This window comes from Neoarius graeffei, chromosome 5, assembly GCF_027579695.1.
Source record: "Neoarius graeffei isolate fNeoGra1 chromosome 5, fNeoGra1.pri, whole genome shotgun sequence".
In the NCBI taxonomy this organism is placed as follows: domain Eukaryota; kingdom Metazoa; phylum Chordata; class Actinopteri; order Siluriformes; family Ariidae; genus Neoarius; species Neoarius graeffei.
This window is the reverse complement of record NC_083573.1, coordinates 75,634,814-75,656,135: the sequence shown is the minus strand read 5'-3', so window position 1 is coordinate 75,656,135 and position 21,322 is coordinate 75,634,814. Positions and strand designations below refer to the sequence as shown.

General features: G+C 43.3%; 1 protein-coding gene across 1 annotated transcript in view; it reads left to right on the top strand.

Moving 5' to 3' along the window:
• Positions 1 to 2,047: 2,047 nt before the first annotated feature.
• lama1 (laminin, alpha 1) overlaps positions 2,048 to 21,322 on the top strand; it is a 175,236-nt gene continuing 155,961 nt past the window's right edge. Inside the window, exon 1 of the mRNA XM_060922407.1 lies at positions 2,048 to 2,211. Within this exon, the coding sequence (XP_060778390.1) occupies positions 2,151 to 2,211 (61 nt within the window). The 5' untranslated portion in view covers positions 2,048 to 2,150. The remainder of the gene's footprint in view (positions 2,212 to 21,322) is intronic.

The following is a 21,322-nucleotide window of genomic DNA, read 5'->3' as shown; positions in this document are numbered from 1 at the left end:
CCGTGCTGGCTGGAAGTGGGTGGACACATTGGGCGGAGTTAGCGAAAGTGGGTGGACGTCACGTGATGTCGTTAAGCAGCGCAAACAGTGACATCAGTGAGCTTTTAAGCGGTAGTCTCACGACCCGAATAGTAAACAATAAACATGGAGGACATGGAGTCGTTAGTGTTGCTGGTCTTGGTGCTGTGGCTTGTTGTCACCGACAACGCCAACAGATACTGGCAAGAGCGTATAGATGAGGCGAGGCGCATAAGGCTTCATAATTCTCGTAATTCTCCTTCTTCCGGGTTTACGGTGTTTACAGATCCCAGCGCGCTCGCGGGGCGTGTGTGGGCATGTGAGGACACTCCTCCTCACCAATCAGTGCACAGGGGAGTGTCTGCTCACGCCCCTAGCCTCACTCGGCACGGTTTGGCTCGCTTCAGCCCCACTCCAAAACGGTGTGAGTTTTAGGGGCTAAGCAGGGCTGAAGCGAGCCGAGTCGTGCTGTTTTTTGGTAGTCGAAACGCGAGCCGTGTCGGGCTGAAGTGAGCTGAAGCGAGCTGAAAAAGGGTAGTGGAAAAGGGCCATAAGGGCCTGAAGATCACGGGCACCCAGTACGGTTTTCCGGCCTTGACCCTTACGCACAGAGGTTCTTCCAGATTCTCTGAATCTTTTGATGATATTATGCACTGTAGATGATGATATGTTCAAACTCTTTGCAATTTTACACTGTCGAACTCCTTTCTGATATTGCTCCACTATTTGTCGGCGCAGAATTAGGGGGATTGGTGATCCTCTTCCCATCTTTACTTCTGAGAGCCGCTGCCACTCCAAGATGCTCTTTTTATACCCAGTCATGTTAATGACCTATTGCCAATTGACCTAATGAGTTGCAGTTTGGTCCTCCAGCTGTTCCTTTTTTGTACCTTTAACTTTTCCAGCCTCTTATTGCCCCTGTCCCAACTTTTTTGAGATGTGTTGCTGTCATGAAATTTCAAATGAGCCAATATTTGGCATGAAATTTCAAAACGTCTCACTTTCGACATTTGATATGTTGTCTATGTTCTATTGTGAATACAATATCAGTTTTTGAGATTTGTAAATTATTGCATTCCGCTTTTATTTACAATTTGTACTTTGTCTCAACTTTTTTGGAATCGGGGTTGTGTGTGTGTGTGTGTGTGTGTATATATATGTGTGTGTGTGTTATCTGTAAATGATTGTTTATACCACTACTGCTACACTGTAATGCCCCTCAGGATCAACAGGCCTTGAATACACTCCCGTTCAAAAGTTTGGGGTCACTTTGAAATGTCCTTATTTTTGAAAGAAAAGCACTGTTCTTTTCAATGAAGATCACTTTAAACTAATCAGAAATCCACTCTATACATTGCTAATGTGGTAAATGACTATTCTAGCTGCAAATGTGTGGTTTTTGGTGCAATATCTCCATAGGTGTATAGAGGCCCATTTCCAGCAACTCTCACTCCAGTGTTCTAATGGTACAATGTGTTTGCTCATTGCCTCAGAAGGCTAATGGATGATTAGAAAACCCTTGTACAATCATGTTAGCACAGCTGAAAACAGTTGAGCTCTTTAGAGAAGCTATAAAACTGACCTTCCTTTGAGCAGATTGAGTTTCTGGAGCATCACATTTGTGGGCTCGATTAAATGCTCAAAATGGCCAGAAAAACGTCTTGACTATATTTTCTATTCATTTTACAACTTATGGTGGTAAATAAAAGTGTGACTTTTCATGGAAAACACAAAATTGTCTGGGTGACCCCAAACTTTTGAGCGGTAGTGTAAAACGGGGGTTTCGGATTTGGCGCTTGCGCATTAAAAGTTGCGCGCGGGTCGAAGCTCTTGACTGGAGTAGTCCATTTTCTCATGAGGTGGGGGGGATGTAAGCGGTGTGTGTGTGTGTGTGTGTGTGTGTGTTTGGGGGGTGTCTCCTTCATACAGATTGGTACATTCCAGCCGGAGCGGGACAGAATGAAGAGTTGGGACAAAAGTTGGAGTTGAATGAGACAGAGAGAGAGAGAGAGAGAGAGAGAGAGAGGGATTCGGGTAGAAGCGGAATGGTTTAAACTCTTACAGTGGCGGAAAAATAATCCGGAAAGTAATCAGTAATCCAGGCGCGCGCACTCGTGTGTGTGTGTGCAGAGATGAGGCTCGTGCTGGCGCTCGTGCTCCTGTGCGCATCCTCAGTGGAGTGCCAGCAGAGAGGTGAGCTGCACCCATGCTTCAGTCTGATCTTCTGCATTCTGCTCTTTTTGCATATCATAGTATAAATGCATTAATATACCGTGCACGTCATGAGATAATAATTGAGATGAAGCAGTGCATTTTTAAAGGGAATTATATAATTTAACATAGGTCTGTATAGGCAAAACTTTACACACCAGATTATAATCAGGAAGAACATCTCATCTCATCTCATTATCTGTAGCCGCTTTATCCTGTTCTACAGGGTCGCAGGCAAGCTGGAGCCTATCCCAGCTGACTACGGGCGAAAGGCGGGGTACACCCTGGACAAGTCGCCAGGTCATCACAGGGCTGACACATAGACAACCATTCATACTCACATTCACACCTATGGTCAATTTAGAGCCACCAGTTAACCTAACCTGCATGTCTTTGGACTGTGGGGGAAACCGGAGCACCCGGAGGAAACCCACACGGAGAACATGCAAACTCCACACAGAAAGGCCCTCGCTGGCCACGGGGCTTGAACCCAGGACCTTCTTGCTGTGAGGCAACAGCGCTAACCACTACACCACCGTGCCGCCCCTATCCTGGACCAATTTCGGTTTTTTTTATATGAAAGAAGAAGAAGCCTTTATTTGTCACATGCACACTTCAAGCACGGCGGCATGGTGGTGTAGTGGTTAGCGCTGTCGCCTCACAGCAAGAAGGTCCTGGGTTCGAGCCCCGTGGCCGGCGAGGGCCTTTCTGTGTGGAGTTTGCATGTTCTCCCCGTGTCCGCGTGGGTTTCCTCCGGGTGCTCCGGTTTCCCCCACAGTCCAAAGACATGCAGGTTAGGTTAACTGGAGACTCTAAATTGAGCGTAGGTGTGAATGTGAGTGTGAATGGTTGTCTGTGTCTATGTGTCAGCCCTGTGATGACCTGGCGACTTGTCCAGGGTGTACCCCGCCTTTCGCCCGTAGGCTCCAGCTTGCCTGCGACCCTGTAGAACAGGATAAAGCGGCTGGAGATAATGAGATGAGAATGAGATGACACTTCAAGCACAGTGAAATTCATCCTCTGCATTTAACCCATCTGAAGCAGTGAGCACGCACACCCACCCACCCAGAGCAGCGGGCAGCCACACCAGAGCGCCCGGGGAGCAGTCAGGGGTCAGGTACCTTGCTCAAGGGCACTTCAGCCCAAGCCCACGTTAACCTAACTGCATATGTTTGGACTGTGGGGGAAACCAGAGCACTCGGAGGAAACCTACGCAGACACAGGGAGAACATGCAAACTCCACACAGAAAGGCCCTCGCCGGCCGCTGGGTTCAAACCCGGAACCTTCTTGCTATGAGGCAACCGTGCTAACCACTACACCACCAGGCCGCCAAAGAACATCCCTTTACACACTCATCCAGAAGGGTAATTTTGCACAAGGCCATCTGTCTACAGCAGAAGAAAAATAAAATAACAAAATGCGTCTAGAAAAATCCTAAGGGAGTCTGGAGCCAGATTCATGACATCACCTGCGGAAGTGCCAGCAGGTTGCGAGAGTTTGCACGGTTTCAGTGCACAGCCTGTGTAGACCAAGTTTAGCAGCTAGCGATTTTGCATTGAAATATGGAATTGTCACCTGAGCGCAATGTTACTTCACCTTTGGATGAAGAATATAATGAGATTGTTAGAATTATCTCTTACCCTGGCAACAGTCAACTTGTGAATTGCCGATTTTCTTGGTCTTTTTCTTGGCTCTGCTTGGTCCTCGGCTTCGAAGGCCTCAGTGGATGCGGCACTTCGCCTTCTGTCAGGGGAGACGAACACGGCTGGCTCCTTTGGTGATGCTGATACAGATGGAGACGGTGTTGCTTTGGGCATTCTGACAGATGGAACTGCGTCTTTTTTCAGATCAAGTTGCCTCGCAAAGCCCATTTGCTACTGCAAATAGCTCTCAAAGTTGTCAGGCCTTGTGAAGTAAGCACCGCAAATAATGCTGTAGTCTGTAGCATGTAGCCAATATTTCCGGCTGCCTCTCACGAAGCGCTCCCATTTCTCTCTCATTGTCCGGTCTTTTGGAAAACGATGAGTACTAATCCCATCAAGACTGGTGTTGCTACACCCTCCTACGATACATCTGTTAACCATTTTAATAATTACGTGATAACGTTGAAGGAATTTGCAGAAAACCACCAGGTCGTTTTATCATAAACAAACCAGCGCTGACGTAGGATTCAGAGGGAGGCGTCCCGCACGTGACGTCACGAAAATCAATGTTTGCTGGGAAATCCAAATGCTAAGTTTTTTCAGAGGCGGACCAATTCGCCTCAAATGGCTTGATTTCAACTGAATTTTTCTGGTATTGTGCAAGGTCAAAAAATTGCACAAAATGTGACAGATATTTGACCAGAGTTTAATATAAAATAGGAGAATTACATTGATCTTGCTCCTGAATTTACCCGTGATATGCACTTTAAAACTCAACATGCATCGGTCACATCTCAAAGACACAAGGCCAAATCACCATGTGATCACTGAAGCACTTTTGTTTTTTTTTGAGATATTTTTTTTGGGCTTTTTGCACCTTTATTGGATAGGACAGTGTAGAGACAGGAAATGAGCGGGAGAGAGAGAGACGGGAAGGGATCGGGAAATGACCTCGGGCCGGAATCGAACCCGGGTCGCCCGCATTCATGGTATGGCGCCTTAACCACCTGAGCCATGACGCCCCCTGAAGCACTTTTGTAATGCTGATTTCATGCAATGAACACATTAGCTGTCGGTTTTGTTACTGATAAAACACTGTTTCATATGGCACAAGAATACCATATTAACTATGCACATTCACCTTTATGGGTTTCGCCCCAAAATGTGCTTTTCTGTTATTTATTTGTCTCAGCAATTCCAGTAAACTGCGTTCTAATAATCGCAGGTCAACATGAATTATATCATTTTAATCATGAACCCTGAGACTCCGGATTTTAACTGTATCATTTTAAATCTATCAGAATTGGCTCATTGATGTGATTTCTCACTTGTTAATGACGTTAACAATTTAGCAGCACTAAAAAGGATTTTAACTCAAGTTTTGTCTGATAAAGAGAAGGACAGAGCAAGAGAGTCATCCATCCATCATCCGTAACCGCTTATCCTGTTCTACAGGGTTGCAGGCAAGCTGGAGCCTATCCCAGCTGACTACGGGCGAGAGGCGGGGTACACCCTGGACAAGTTGCCAGGTCATCACAGGGCTGACACATAGACACAGACAACCATTCACACTCACATTCACACCTACGGTCAATTTAGAGTCACCAGTTAACCTAACCTGCATGTCTTTGGACTGTGGGGGAAACCGGAGCACCCGGAGGAAACCCACGCAGACACGGGGAGAACATGCAAACTCCACACAGAAAGGCCCTCGTCAGCCACTGGGCTCGAACCCGGACCTTCTTGCTGTGAGGCGACAGCGCTAACCACTACACCACCGTGCCGCCCGCGAGAGAATCAGTTCCAGACAAACACCAGTAATCAGTGAGTGTCTGGTAAATGCTCAGTCCTTTGAACTGAACCTTTCGATCTGACAGCACTTTCATCTCGAGCTACTAAACCCTCATATTCCCAAGAATGTATAGACCAAATTTTCCAGATTTTATCCCAAATTCATTAAAAGCAGTAGGACTACTCTCCAAATAGTAATCCAGACTCATTATCACTTTGTTCAGAATGCTCATTGTTATCCTGTGATGCTTTTACAACTAGTCTGTGACAGTAGGTTATGGTCACAGTAAAAATGATTGATATCGAGCATAATATACAGTCCTGTGCAGAATTCTTCGGCACATGTAAAGAAACGCTGTAGACCAAAAATGGCTTAAAAAATCACAAAATGAAATGTTTCAACATTACAAAATACTATAAACAGTAATCAGTAAGCCATAATAAATGAAACAAAGTCAATATTTGGTGTGAGACGACTCTTTGCTTTAAAAAAAAATAGCAGTCTCAGGTACAATGAGTGCAATTTTATAAGGAAATGAGCTGTAGGTTTTACTGAGCGCCTTGCAGAACCAGCCACAGTTCTTCTGGACACTTTGATTGTCACACTCGCTTCTTCATTTTGCAGCAGTACCCAGTAGCCTTCATTATGTTTTTGTTTTTATCTCCTGCTGGTCAAAAGGCCCAAAGAGGGATTATGTTGTGGCGATTTCCGTCCGTCTGTCCGTCCGTCCGTCCCGGGAAGGGTGCTCACCTTGTGAAATCAACTCCTCTCACAATTTTTGGAGGAATTTCATGAAACTTGGCAGGATTCTTTATTATATGTCGGTAGTACGCATATTGTAATTTTGTTCAATTGGGTCACATTTTACCAGAGTTACAACCCTTGATTAACAAAATTATACTTTGACAATTTCATGAGAGTGCGTCTTCCTTCTGAAATCAACTCCTCTCACAATTTGTGGAGGAATTCCACGAAACTTGGCAAAAGGCTTTGTTATATGTCGATAGTACGCATATTGTTATTTTGTCCAATTCGGTTGCATTTTATCAGTTGTGGCCCTTGATTAACAACCTTGTACTTTCACAATTTCATGAAGGTGTGCTTGCCTTCTGACATCAACTCCTCTCACAATTTTTGGACGAATTTCTTGAAGCTTGGCAAAAGGCCTTGTTATATGACAGTAATACGCATATTGCAATTTAATTTCATTTGTGAAAATTTTACCAGAGTTTTGACCCTTGATTAAATAACTTGTACTTTGACAATTTCATCAGGGTGTACGTTCTTCTGAAATCAACTCCTCTCACAGTTTGTGGAGGAATTTCACCAAACTTGGCAAAAGGCTTTGTTATATGACAGTTATACGCATATTGAAATTTCATTTAATTTGGGCAAATTTTACCAGAGTTATGCCCTTGATTATTAATAAACTTGTACTTTGGCAATTTCATCAAGGTGTGCTTGCTTTCTGAAATCAACTTCCCTCGCAATTTTTATCCCCCGCTGGCCGAAAGGCCCAAAGGGGGATTATGTCGTAGCGATGTCCGTCTGTCCGTCTGTCCCGGGAAGGGTACTCACCTTCTGAAATCAATTCCTCTCACAATTTTGGAGGAATTTCACGAAACTTGACAGAATTCTTTGTTATATGTCAGTAATACGCATATTGCAATTTCATTCAATTCAGTCACATTTTACCAGAGTTATGGCAGAGTTGCCAGCTGGGGATATTGTGCTCTCGGAGCACTCTTGTTAATATGAAAAGTGGTCTCTAATGTAATATGCTGCTCAGATACAAAACCTTTTTCTGTAACATTTAATTTTGTGCTGGAAAATGAACGTTTGGAACTCTAAAATGTTTTTGTACTGAGTTGATAATGTAGAAGTCATAAAGTAGAAATCTATAACAACGTTTGGATGAAAAAAACAGAGTGCAACGACTTTTGCACAGTACTGTATCTCTAATAGCCATTGGGGTCAGTCTTGGCCTGTGTTTTAACTCTATTGTTTGATAGTTTTCACATCAGCCTTTTATATAATATTACATTTGGAAGTAAGAAACCTCATTAGTTCTAGTTATTTCAAGAGTTTCATTTAGCTTAAAATGCACTGATTAGATGTGCTATGTTGTCTCTGGCATTTGACTAACTTGCAGTTTTATCTAAAGAATGCAGATCCTATCAAGTACTGAGCTGCTGAAAGCACCTTTATGTTTGCAGACAATGGACATTCCAAAGATGAGTGAAAACACAATAGAATTAGGCACGTTAATCCAGGCCACTGGGATGAGTTAACCTTTGGGAGCCGCTTTGGTCTGGTGCAGTCAATCATGGGGATGCTGTTGTCCAAACATTGCTGAACACTGACGCCTGACCCTCATTTTCTCACAGAAGAACGCTCGCTTGTACAGACTACAGAGCTTTCCTCAGTCAGGGGGACCAATAGCTTGCAGTTCTGATAAAAGAGCCATGATGGTGTGCTCTCCTATATCCCCTCTCATATAAAACACCAAACACAGCCTCACTTGTCCTTCTCTGTCAACTCAACATGAGGTCTAGGTTAATGGTGGGAATGTGTGGGTAGGGGATCCTGCTGGACCAGGTGTTCGATAAACTGCAAATGTGTTAGGATTAGAAGTGCGATGAGATTGAACAAACAGTTCAAATATAACTGGGTGAACGGGAGTTTGTGGTAGTTATTGTTATTTGATCAATACACTGCAGTGTGACGGGTTCTCAAAATGATCAAGGAAGAACCTTAGCCTCAGTTAAATGAATTATACTACATTGGAGGTCATTTCGGGCTCTGTTTTTCATTTCTTTTGACATAACCCCATGAAGTCCTTGCTTGTTATTTAGTTATGTATCTTCAAGCATATTATTCAGCAATGACTATGAATGACTTAGCCCATGTTTACATTAGACCGTATCAGCGGATCATCAGATTAACGTTTTTAAAACGATTAGTGTGCACACAGCAACACCAATATACGATTCGCGTGCACACAGCAACACCAATACACGGATACGCTCGGCTCCGCAGGCATCCTGCGCTCCAAATCACTCCGCCCTGAACAGCGAGTGCCCTCTGGAGGGTGCGCACTCCGGCCCTGCGCAGCTCACAGAGCGTGCGAGTGAAGTGAACAAGCTGTGGTTCGGGACTGAGCCGCTGTGTGTGTGATCCCAGCGCATATCACTTACCACTTGCAAGTGGAAGGATGGCAAGCCTAAAGACAATCATAACTACACAATGGGCAGTATTTGCATCAGTATTTGCAGTATTTTCATACTTTTATACTCTTTAATGAAAGGTGATACAAGGCGGAAGTCCGCGCCGTTTTTCAGCAGTCGCGTCACATGACCAACGCCAGCGAATCAGGAAGGTGGATGTCACAGTGACGTTGTCCAATGACGACGCCAGCTAGAGCTCAGCACAGCGTATCCGCGTATCTCAATGTTTACACAGCACCGGAGCTGACACGATCTGGATTGAATACGTGGACCCTGGCGGATTCCCGTTTCCCGGCGTTTCCAGGCGGTTTAATGTAAACGGACAGTGCATCCGCGAAGAAAACGAGACAGATACGGTCTAATGTAAACTTGGCCTTAGTAACTAGAGTGAAATGAATCGGAAATGTATGTAGTCACAGGAGTAAGGAATAAATCTGGTCCTGGGAGTTTGCAGAGTTCAGTCTGTAGTCTATAATCTGTAATTTCAAACTATTATGCTCAACTCTGATACTTAAATGTGGTAAGTATAAGCTTTTAGTATTAGTATTACTAGAGGCAATAAACAAATAAACATGGAAACACTTGATAATAATGTAAGCCCAGGATATTCGGATCAGTGCAGCCCTAAGAAAATCCTCATACTGTAATGAAGATTAATAGATAACTAGCATTCCACTGGCAACGCTGCATATTTAGTTTATAAAGAAAGCCAGTGGTCAATCTCCGAAATATCCAGCTGTGACATGCAAATTAGGGCAGCCCAGAAGTACTCCTGCGTCCACAGTCCAGTCCTGATGCTTAGTAAGCAACAGATATATTTCTATAGGTCAATAACCAAAGATCAAGTGTGAGCCTTATTTATTTAAAAGGACAAAGGGAAAAAACACTGACCCCAGCATAAAGGTCAACCTAACCATGGACAAATCTGTGTGAGCACAGGAGGAACATCCCACCTACAGTGGTGCTTGAAAGCTTGTGAACACTTTAGAATTTTCTATATTTCTGCATAAATATGACCCAAAACACCATCAGATTTTCACACAAGTCCTAAAAGTAGATAAAGAGAACCCAGTTAAACAAATGAGACAAAAATATTATACTTGGTCATTTATTTATTGAGGAAAATTATCCAATAATACATATCTGTGAGTGGCAAAAGTATGTGAACCTTTTGCTTTCAGTATCTGGTGTGACCCCCTTGTGCAGCAATAACTGCAACTAAACGTTTGCGGTAACTGTTGATCAGTCCTGCACACCGGCTTGGAGGAATTTTAGCCCATTCCTCCATACAGAACAGCTTCAACTCTGGGATATTGGTGGGTTTCCTCACATGAACTGCTCGCTTCAAGTCCTTCCACAGCATTTCGATTGGATTAAGGTCAGGACTTTGACTTGGCCATTCCAAAACATTAACTTTATTCTTCTTTAACCATTCTTTGGTAGAACGACTTGTGTGCTTAGGGTCGTTGTCTTGCTGCATGACCCACCTTCTCTTGAGATTCAGTTCATGGACAGATGACCTGACATTTTCCTTTAGAATTCGCTGGTATAATTCAGAATTTATTGTTCCATCAATGATGGCAAGCTGTCCTGGCCCAGATGCAGCAAAACAGGTCCAAACCATGATACTACCACCACCATGTTTCACAGATGGGATAAGGTTCTTATGCTGGAATGCAGTGTTTTCCTTTCTCCAAACATAACGCTTCTCATTTAAACCAAAAAGTTCTATTTCGGTCTCATCCATCCACAAAACATTTTTCCAATAGCCTTCTGGCTTATCCACGTGATCTTTAGCAAACTGCAGACGAGCAGCAATGTTCTTTTTGGAGAGCAGTGACTTTGTCCTTGCAACCCTGCCATGCACACCATTGTTGTTCAGTGTTCTCCTGATGGTGGACTCATGAACATTAACATTAGCTGATGTGAGAGAGGCCTTCAGTTGCTTAGAAGTTACCTGGGGGTCCTTTGTGACCTCGCCGACCTTTGTTGGTCGACCACTCCTGGAGAGGGTAACAATGGTCTTGAATCTCCCCCATTTGTACACAGTCTGTCTGACTGTGGATTGGTGGAGTCCAAACTCTTTAGAGATGGTTTTGTAACCTTTTCCAGCCTGATGAGCATCAACAACGCTTTTTCTGAGGTCCTCAGAAATCTCCTTTGTTCGTGCCATGATACACTTCCACAAACATGTGTTGTGAAGATCAGACTTTGATAGATCCCTGTTCTTTAAATAAAACAGGGTGCCCACTCACACCTGATTGTCATCTCTTTGAGTGAAAACACCTGACTCTAATTTCACCTTCAAATTAACTGCTAATCCTAGAGGTTCACATACTTTTGCCACTCACAGATATGTAATATTGGATCATTTTCCTCAATAAATAAATGACCAAGTATAATATTTTTGTCTCATTTGTTTAGCTGGGTTCTCTTTATCTACTTTTAGGACTTGTGTGAAAATCTGATGATGTTTTAGGTCATATTTATGCAGAAATATAGAAAATTCTAAAGGATTCACAAACTTTCAAGCACCACTGTGGATATATGTATAATGTTGAATTGTTGAATTTATTGAAAAACAAAACAAACAAACAAAAAACCTCATTACAAAATACTGCACTGGTTTGTGAGAAAGGTCAGGAGACCTATATTTTCTTATCATCAGAAAGTCTAGGCACACAACAATTAGTCATGTGATTTCATAGGTACAGAAGGACTATTTCAGACATGTCACGTTGCATTGCATAATGTACATATGTATATATATATTATATGGACATGAGTGTTTTACCGGGAAATACACCACTTGTGTTTTTCATACGAACTACATCCGGATGGCGACTGTAACATAAATCTCTATTGCCGCTTTTCCACTACAAACGCGGCTGAGTTGGGCTGAGCCGTGCCGTGCTGAGTTGGGCTGAGTCGAGCTGAGCGGGGCTGTTGGAGTTGCATTTCGACTACAACCGTGCTGAACCGTGCTGGCTGGAAGTGGGTGGACACATTGGGTGGAGTTAGCGAAAGTGGGTGGACGTCACGTGATGTCGTTAGGCGGCGCAAACAGTGACATCAGTGACCTTTTAAGCGGTAGTCTCACGACCCGGATAGTAAACAATAAACATGGAGGACATGGAGTCGTTAGTATTGCTGGTCTTGGTGCTGTGGCTTGTTGTCACCGACAACGCCAACAGATACTGGCAAGAGCGTATAGATGAGGCGAGGCGCATAAGGCTTCAGAAATTCTTGTAATTCGTAATTCTTCTTCTTCCGGGTTTACGGTGTTTACAGATCCCAGCGTGCTCGCGGGGCGTGCGTGGGGACACTCCTCCTCACCAATCAGTGCACAGGGGAGTGTCTCCTCACGCCCCTAGCCCCACTCGGCTCGGTTTGGCTCGCTTCAGCCCCACTCCAAAACCGAGCGAGTTTTGGGGGCTGAGCAGGGCTGAAGCGAGCTGAGTCGTGCTGTTCTGAGGTAGTCGAAACGCAAGCCATGTCGGGCTGAAGTGAGCTGAAGCGAGCTGAAGTGAGCTGAAAAAGGGTAGTGGAAAAGGGCCATAAATGTCAGTCATGAGGAAATTGATGAATTGTTTTGATAAATTTGGATACTTTTTGTTTGTGAATGTCTCTATATAATAAAAAGAAAATCACACACTGGCTTGAAGATATGAAGTTTATCTTCTTGTGTTGAAAAATCCGCATTTTTCACCCGAACTACATTGCGGATCCAAGTGACGTTTATTTAAATAATAATGACCAGCTTTTTTGTGGTATATCAGATATATTCCATTCAGCCAGCATGATACTGAACTCATCTTCGATTCGTTCAATATCATGCTAGCTGAATGGAATATATCTGATATACCATGAAAAAAGCCAGTCCATGTTATTATTAATAATAATAATAAGAATAAGAATAATGGTGGCACGGTGGTGTAGTGGTTAGCGCTGTTGCCTCACAGCAAGAAGGTCCGGGTTCGAGCCCCATGGCCGACGAGGGCCTTTCTGTGTGGAGTTTGCATGTTCTCCCCGTGTCCGCGTGGGTTTCCTCCGGGTGCTCCGGTTTCCCCCACAGTCCAAAGACATGCAGGTTAGGTTAACTGGTGACTCTAAATTGACCGTAGGTGTGAATGTGAGTGTGAATGGTTGTCTGTGTCTATGTGTCAGCCCTGTGATGACCTGGCGACTTGTCCAGGGTGTACCCCGCCTTTCGCCCGTAGTCAGCTGGGATAGGCTCCAGCTTGCCTGCGACCCTGTAGAACAGGATAAAGTGGCTAGAGATAATGAGATGAGATAATAATAATAATAATACACCTTTGATGGAACAATTATAGATTTTACAAAAAGTTAAGAACGGGGTGTAACTTACCAATATCGAATGCGGATTCTGATCGAATGTAATTCAATGTTCTGTCAATCCAGTGTACAAAGTCATTGTTATTGTTATCTACCGGTAACAATAAAAATGGTACAAGTCCAGAAAGCCTGAACAACAACCCAACTTATATACAAGCTATATCCAGTTCAAGTTCACAATTACTTCTGGTCGTAGTTAATTGTTAGATTGCAGTTGTTCAAAACAAAAGGGCTTTGCTGAGTGAAATCCACAAGTGAAGTCCTCTTGTAAAAGTCTCAGTCACTTTTCCTCACCTCCAAGTAGAACTTTATATGTCCGCTATTGCTCTCTTTTCTGGTTTTTCAATGTCTGTTGGTACGTTTTTGTAGCCTTTCGAGTGAAAGAAAGAAAGCACAACTTTATTCATCACACACTTGTGAAATTTCCTCTCTGCATTTAACCCATCTGAAACAGTGAACACTAGGGTTGGGCGGTATTACGGTAAGAAGGTATCCCGAGGTATCCAAAAGTACCAACGGTATCGGTCTCATTACCGTCATTTAAAAAAAAATATATAATATCTAAATAAATATGGAGTACATGAGGTCATAATATAAAATAATAAATTGAAGATCATCCCGAATAACTGTGTGATCGTATTTTCACTAATTCTATCAATTTCCTAAAGAAGTTCTCATCGCGTGCAGGGTTGTTTATGTCGTTACCATGGCAACCCTGCGTGACATTGGGAGTCTGACAGAAAGCTTCGCAAGAGACTGAGACCGCGGTTGAAAGATGGCAAGTCAAGATAACGAGTTAGTGGCAAAAAAAAAAAAAAATACAACATCGGCAGTGTGGCAGTATTTTGGTTTCAAACCAAACGAAAAGGAAGAGCCAGCAATAATGTAAATGACCGCGCAAAATCGAAAAAAATCTAATATGTCCCCTAAGGCACACCATAGCCTGGGGTACTCCACTTCCATGAGATCTCTCCAATGAGTTGTGTTTTGAGTAGGTTACATGAGTAACAACAAGGTAAAATAATATAACGTATGACATTTGGGATGTGGGTAATAAACGTTTGAAATGTCATCTACTGAAGAAACGGAAGAAAACATCGTAGCGTAAACTGTTAGGTTTCTGGTGGGAATTAGCAATGCGCTTGCTATCTTTGTTGGGTGTGTTAAACCGTATGGATTTAAGTGGAATAATTGTAAGGAGTAATGTGATCAAGACAACGTTTTAAGCAAGGTAAGGCCATTTGATTATTAATTTCCCCGCCATGGCATGACGTGGGCCCATATGATTTTGCCTTGTGCAGCTATCACGCATTTGAATTAGGTTCGCCTCATTTGCGCTGAAGAATATGGTTTATCGCGCAGTCTCAACGGACTTGGGTGTTGGTTGATTCTTTTTCTTTTCTTTTTTTTATTTCCCATACTTGAAAGGGTATGATCCTGCTCATCGTGTACTTTTTTTTGATGGAGTAGGTGAAATAGTGCTGCAAATGGCGTTTCAACGCAGACATGTGTAAATGACAGTTGAATGCTATTTTCAAGATGAAGGAAGAGTTGCGTGATGCTTTGAAATATCTCTTAATCCATTCATCAATGCACAAAATTCGCTTTGCTGCTTAATCCATACCACAATGCACATAATTCGCTATGCTGCTTTTAAATAGTACATTTGAGGCATAGGCGCACGTTACACAGTAGGCCGAAACAAAATATTATTTTTTTCTCGGTAATACCGTATACCCCGGGAAAACACAGAGACAGTTTAAAGGTATCAAAATTTGGATACCGCCCAACCCTAGTGAACACGCACATGCACAATGAGCACACACACATACCCAGAGCAGTGGGCAGCCATGCTAACAGTGCCCGAGGAGCAGTTGGGAGTTAGGTGCTTCGCTCAAGGGCACCTCAGCCCAAGGCCGTCCCATATTAACCTAACCGCACGTCTTTGGATTGTGGGGGAAACCGGAGCACCTGGAGGAAACCCACGCAGACACGGGGAGAACATGCAAACTCCACACAGAAAGGCCCTCGCTGGCTGCTGGGTTCGAACCCAGAACCTTCTTGCTGTGAGGCGACCGTGCTAGCCACTACACCACCCTGCTGCCCAAGTGTTCAGCGCATCTGTCTCTTTAAATCTTCCGCTTTGACTAAAGCAAACCTCGCAGTCATGTTTGTATTCAAACTGTTACAGTCACTCGCTAGAAGTGCGTGAAGAATATCCAGGGAAGTTTTGGTAGCCTCTCGGGTGTTCAGCGCATCTTTTGCTTTAAATCTTTGGCTTTTAATGAATCAATCCTTGTGGCCATGTTTGTGTACAAACTGTCACAGTCACTCACTAGTCTGGAAGTTTTACATCTCCGATGTGTCTCTTTTTCAGTTTTTTGATGTCCGTTGGTATGTTTTTCTCTTGTAAATATGTGTGAAGAATATATTATGAAGTTTTGGTAGCCTTTCGGGTTTTCAGCGCGTCTTTAGTTTCAGTTTATTTATTTAGTACTTAAACCTAGTACTGAATTAACCCCGTCTTCTCTCTCCCCCAGCCAACAAAGAAATGATTGTACACATGCGCAGCAGAAAAGTTTTGTCAGTGGATCTTCACATGTGACGTCATGTTGTCTTGACAACATGCAGTATTATAACAATATTGTACGCTCATTCTCCATTGGGTAGAGTGGCGTAATACATGGAGGATAAGTGATATGATAACAATATTGCATGGCATCACTAAACCCGCAAGAAGGGAATAGAATACATATATGTTATTTACCAGCTGGGAGGTCCGTATGGTGAAATACCGTGACCGAGGTCTTGAAAGTACTGAGCGAGGCCCTCTGGGTCGAGGTCAGTATTCAAGGCAGAGGTCACAGTATTTCGCCATACGGACCGACCTTAAGCTGGTAAATAATATATTTATTTTTTTCTTTACCAAATTCTAACAGAAAACGAGAGCGCCCGAAAGGGAAAATTGAGTCGAGCCGCCATTTTGAATCCTCATTCATGGCTGTAATGCAAATTGCTTCCTCCTCGGTATACAAGTGCACTTCCATGGCAGGGAAAAAACTACATTTTGCCGCCTATGTAGTCCCCTATTTATACAAATAGGAGTCATTCAGGGTTCAGACATGTTTTTGCTCGTCGTTAGCAACAGTTTTTAGCTTTCTCCTGAAATGTTTTCTTTTATTTCTTCTTCCTCAGGGTAGTAAAACTTGCTTTCGCTGTGAAGACTGTCGTTATAGCTATCCATGATGTAAAATTAATGCTATTATACTGAGAAATGCTGCCAAAAATGTATAAGATTTTTGATCATCTTATAAATAAATCTTATCAAAAAAAGATAAACGTTGACAGAAAATGCTATTATGTTTGTTGTTGTTGTGAACGAGCGAGTCGCCAGCGGTCCATAACCGGGGTCTGTAACTGGGGTCTGTACCGTAGGATACGGACCCGCTCTCCAGCCAATCGGAGCGCAGGATTTGATGGAAACCTGACCGCGAAAAAAATAAATGTTTTTATTCCATGGAAAAAGTGGCCCATATGTATAATAGTTCTTGATATTTCACTCTGATGATGTCACTCCCAGTGTTTTCCCGCTGACTGGACATGTGTTGTCAAAATGGCGACCCTGTTCAAAATTAAAATTATTTTGAATTACTTGTGTATTTTTTTTTTTGTAGATGTGTCTATATAATATAAAGAACATTCCATGCCGGTGCAAAGATATGAAGTTTATCTTCTCGTGTTGAAAAACAGATCACTCAAAGGTAAACTTCATATCTTTGCGCCACCATGTAATATCCTCTATGTGTGTGCAAAGAGTACTAGCCAAAGTTTGGACACACTTACTCATTCATAGTAATACTTAATAGTGCACTTAAATATCTTTTAAATATTTGTCTGCATGACAACATATAAAAACTAGAAAAGCACTCGGAGAGCGCAGACCTCCGCCAAGAATCCTTTAAAAAATTCCGGGATCCAGAAGGTGATCTGGATCACCGCCAAAATTTAATGGATTGTTACTTGTGCCCAGTCACACCTCTGGAAAAAATTTCAGAGCAATCCGTTCATAAATTTTTCCGTAATGTTGCTAACAGACAAACCAACAAACCAACGCTACCGAAAGCATAACCTCCTTGGCGGAGGTAAATATCACACTGGTGTGAAGCTTACACTGGAACTGCTCTTTTATACGTGAGAAATCCGTGAAGCTCTACGGTAGCTGCTTTTCTTATGTTGCTTTGAACAATGTGTTCAGCATACTCTAAAATCCAAACTTAAAAACATGTGTTGCTGATCATAAACTGGACTTGCATGTGCGTTCCCTCATATTTACGCCTGTTGTCTCTGCTCACAGTAATGATTGGTCAGGGCTAAAAAGGGGATGGGGGTTTATCTCCGGACATTAAAAAGCCCGAGCTCAAATGAATAGATTGCTGCCATTGTTGATTGTCCAAGGCATAGTAATTTGGACCGTCAGTGGCTATGTGCAAATGTGTGGGCTGCTGCAGGGGGGGATCACTCTTCAAAAGACAGCGCCTGCAGTGCGAGAAAGGAGGGGGAGAGGAGAAAATTGGGAAGTTGAAGATGGGTGCTGACTGAAGCTGGGAGAGGACTGTTTCTACTTAACAGAAGTTGAAAGAAGTAATTAAATGTTTCTCAAACGTTAGGACGAATATTCTCATTGTCATAGTTCAAAAATAGGTACCCTATGGGTCCATGTGGCTACTGCTTATAAATAAAATTGTTTTCTGATCTCATGTCCATACAGTAAATATAGAATATTTATATATGTTATCAGGGGCGGCACGGTGGTGTAGTGGTTAGCGCTGTCGCCTCACAGCAAGAAGGTCCTGGGTTCGAGCCCCGGGGCCGGCGAGGGCCTTTCTGTGTGGAGTTTGCATGTTCTCCCCGTGTCCGCGTGGGTTTCCTCCAGGTGCTCCGGTTTCCCCCACAGTCCAAAGACATGCAGGTTAGGTTAACTGGTGACTCTAAATTGACCGTAGGTGTGAATGTGAGTGTGAATGGTTGTCTGTGTCTATGTGTCAGCCCTGTGATGACCTGGTGACTTGTCCAGGGTGTACCCCGCCTTTTGCCCGTAGTCAGCTGGGATAGGCTCCAGCTTGCCTGCGACCCTGTAGAAGGATAAAGCGGCTAGAGATAATGAGATGAGATGAGATATATGTTATCAATTATACTCGCCTCATCTCTTGCAAACATCACCAAGCTGTGAGCAGCATCAGGGCTTGTCGTATTTTGGTTACCAATTTTGTTTACTAAATTTTACAATCCCCCCCCCCCCCCAAACACACACACACACACACATACATACATCTCATCATTCATTAACACACTGAACTCAGGGACCGCACATCTCACTTTACCTCGCTCATTTGCACGATTCCGCACTACCTCATCTTAACAGCTGCTAGTTTGTTTATACTGCTTATTTCATGTTTACCTGCTATACCTCAAGTGCCCGTGACTGTTTGTTTATTTGAACCAATTTACATGCGTGTGTGTGTGTGTGTATATATGTATGTACACTACCATTCAAAAGTTTGGGGTCACTTTGAAATGTCCTTATTTTTGAAAGAAAAGCACTGTTCTTTTCAATGCAGATCACTTTAAACTAATCAGAAATCCACTCTATACATTGCTAATGTGGTAAATGACTATTCTAGCTGCAAATGTCTGGTTTTTGGTGCAATATCTACATAGGTACATAGAGATCTTGCAGTCACGTGACCGGAAAGTACACAGCCGCCATCTTGTCGGTAAAAAACACAGCTGAATACTGCTGCACTCGTGTACAGAATGGATCAATTTCAACCGACGGACTACACGGCTCATTTTTCTAATGAACAGATAACTAGATATATGTCTAAAATAAACGATCTACAGATTAGTGACCCTAATGGCTTACCGGACGGAGTTTTCACGACCGTGTCAGTGGATATGGAACTGCCAGAGGTGGAATACCCAGATGTGTATAATTACCTCATCAACTTTCCCTCACTGTTCAGTGGTGAAGTACTGCGTGCTTATAAATCTCTGCACAGTTATCTTTACAGAAATTCAGGATTTGTCAGCAACTCAGATGTGGCATCTTGTAAACAAGAAAATAACAATCCTCATTGGACGGGTAAGTCACTTAAGTATTGAGTATAGCACTGACCAGCCGATTATAGAATAGAATAAGGTAATTCCAGCTGTAATTCCAAATCGTCCGTCTTGTTTACCATGGATCTGGTGTTGGAGAGGTAGAGGCTTAGCAGTGGAGGTTTGAGTGGCTGTTTTCTGAGCTTAGTCAACAGGCCGGCTCTGCCTGCAGCCTCGCTTTTGCTTCCGCTCCCGGCGCCGCCTCCTTCGCTTTGCTTCCGATAAGGCAGCTGGGCCATAGAAGGTTCACGCTGCACGCTGCATGCTGCACGCTCACGTGAAGAACCAGACCCTGGGCCATTAAACTTCATGCTTGGATGTTCACATGTTGCGCCTGTTCTACTTTGACCGAGTAACCAACAATATGGACTCTTCGGATGACGACGATTGCCTCATTCTGCTTTTACTGAGACAGAGGAAGAGAAAAAGGAACAGAATTTGGAGCCGAGAACACTTCCTTCTGAGAGAAACCCGTGGTGAATTTCACCGAACATTCTATAATCTGCTTGACAATCCCGATGAAGAACTATTTTTCAATTATACCATTCAATTATATTTTTTCTGAAGTTTTCCCCTGAAAGCATAGAGTTATCTCCCTAGACCCGTTCTGATTGGCTGGCGCGGCGGTGACCGCATGCATTGACTGGAATTTCCATCTTCACGCCTAGAAAAAAGTGTGCATGTTCATTTCTCGCTTCACGCGTGAAGTGTGCAGCGTGCAACGTGAACGCCGTTCTATGGCCCAGAGCAAGTCATGCTACGTTTGTCCACTTTTCTTTACACGCGTGTAGCGTGCAGCGTGCAGCATGCAGCGTGCAGCGTGAACCTTCTATGGCCCAGCTGCCTAACAATCCACGGAGACCCCGCTGGTTTCGCTATCTCGTCCGGAATGTTGTGCATGCGAATCGCTACAAACCGTCATTTTCTGCTGGAAACCAATGTCCAGTAAGTCCATACGGTTGTAGTGGATATTGAAGTCCGGTACAGACGAACAACACGCAAAAATACACACAAAAAACATAAAAAATGTGCACAGGTAGGGAGAGCTTGTAGCCGCAGCCGTTGTAGTAGAATTGTATATAGTAGGGTTTTCCAGAAGAAAAGGTAGAAGTAGAAGCAGAAGGCGGAAATATGGCGTTTGACCGACAAGATGGCGTCTGTCACAATCTGGATCAGCTGTGACGTCACATACAAGTGCTCCATAGAGGCCCATTTCCAGCAACTCTCACTCCAGTGTTCTAATGGTACAATGTGTTTGCTCATTGCCTCAGAAGGCTAATGGATGATTAGAAAACCCTTGTACAATCATGTTAGCACAGCTGAAAACAGTTGAGCTCTTTAGAGAAGCTATAAAACTGACCTTCCTTTGAGCAGATTGAGTTTCTGGAGCATCACATTTGTGGGCTCGATTAAATGCTCAAAATGGGTAGAAAAATGTCTCGACTATATTTTCTATTCATTTTACAACTTATGGTGGTAAATAAAAGTGTGAGTTTTCATGGAAAACACAAAATTGTCTGGGTGACCCCAAACTTTTGAACGGTAGTGTATATATGAGTGTTTAGTCTACGTCTAGTTCTTATCTAGAGTGTTTATACTGTTTATATTGTTTGTTTGTTTTTTCAATTATTCTATTTTTATTTTTATTTATTGCATTGCCTGTTTGCACCGTGGGTCAGAGAGGACTGAAATTTCATCTGTGCTGTATGTCGAGCATGTATAGCATATTTGACAATAAAGTTGACTTGAGTTACTATGTTCACCTATGGAGAATTTAGAGCCACTAATTAGCCTAACCTGCATGTCTTTGGACTGTGGGGGGAAAACGGAGCACCCCCACGTAGACACAAGAAGAACACGCAAACTCCACACAGAAAGACCCCCGTCAGCCACTGGGCTCGAACCCAGAACCTTC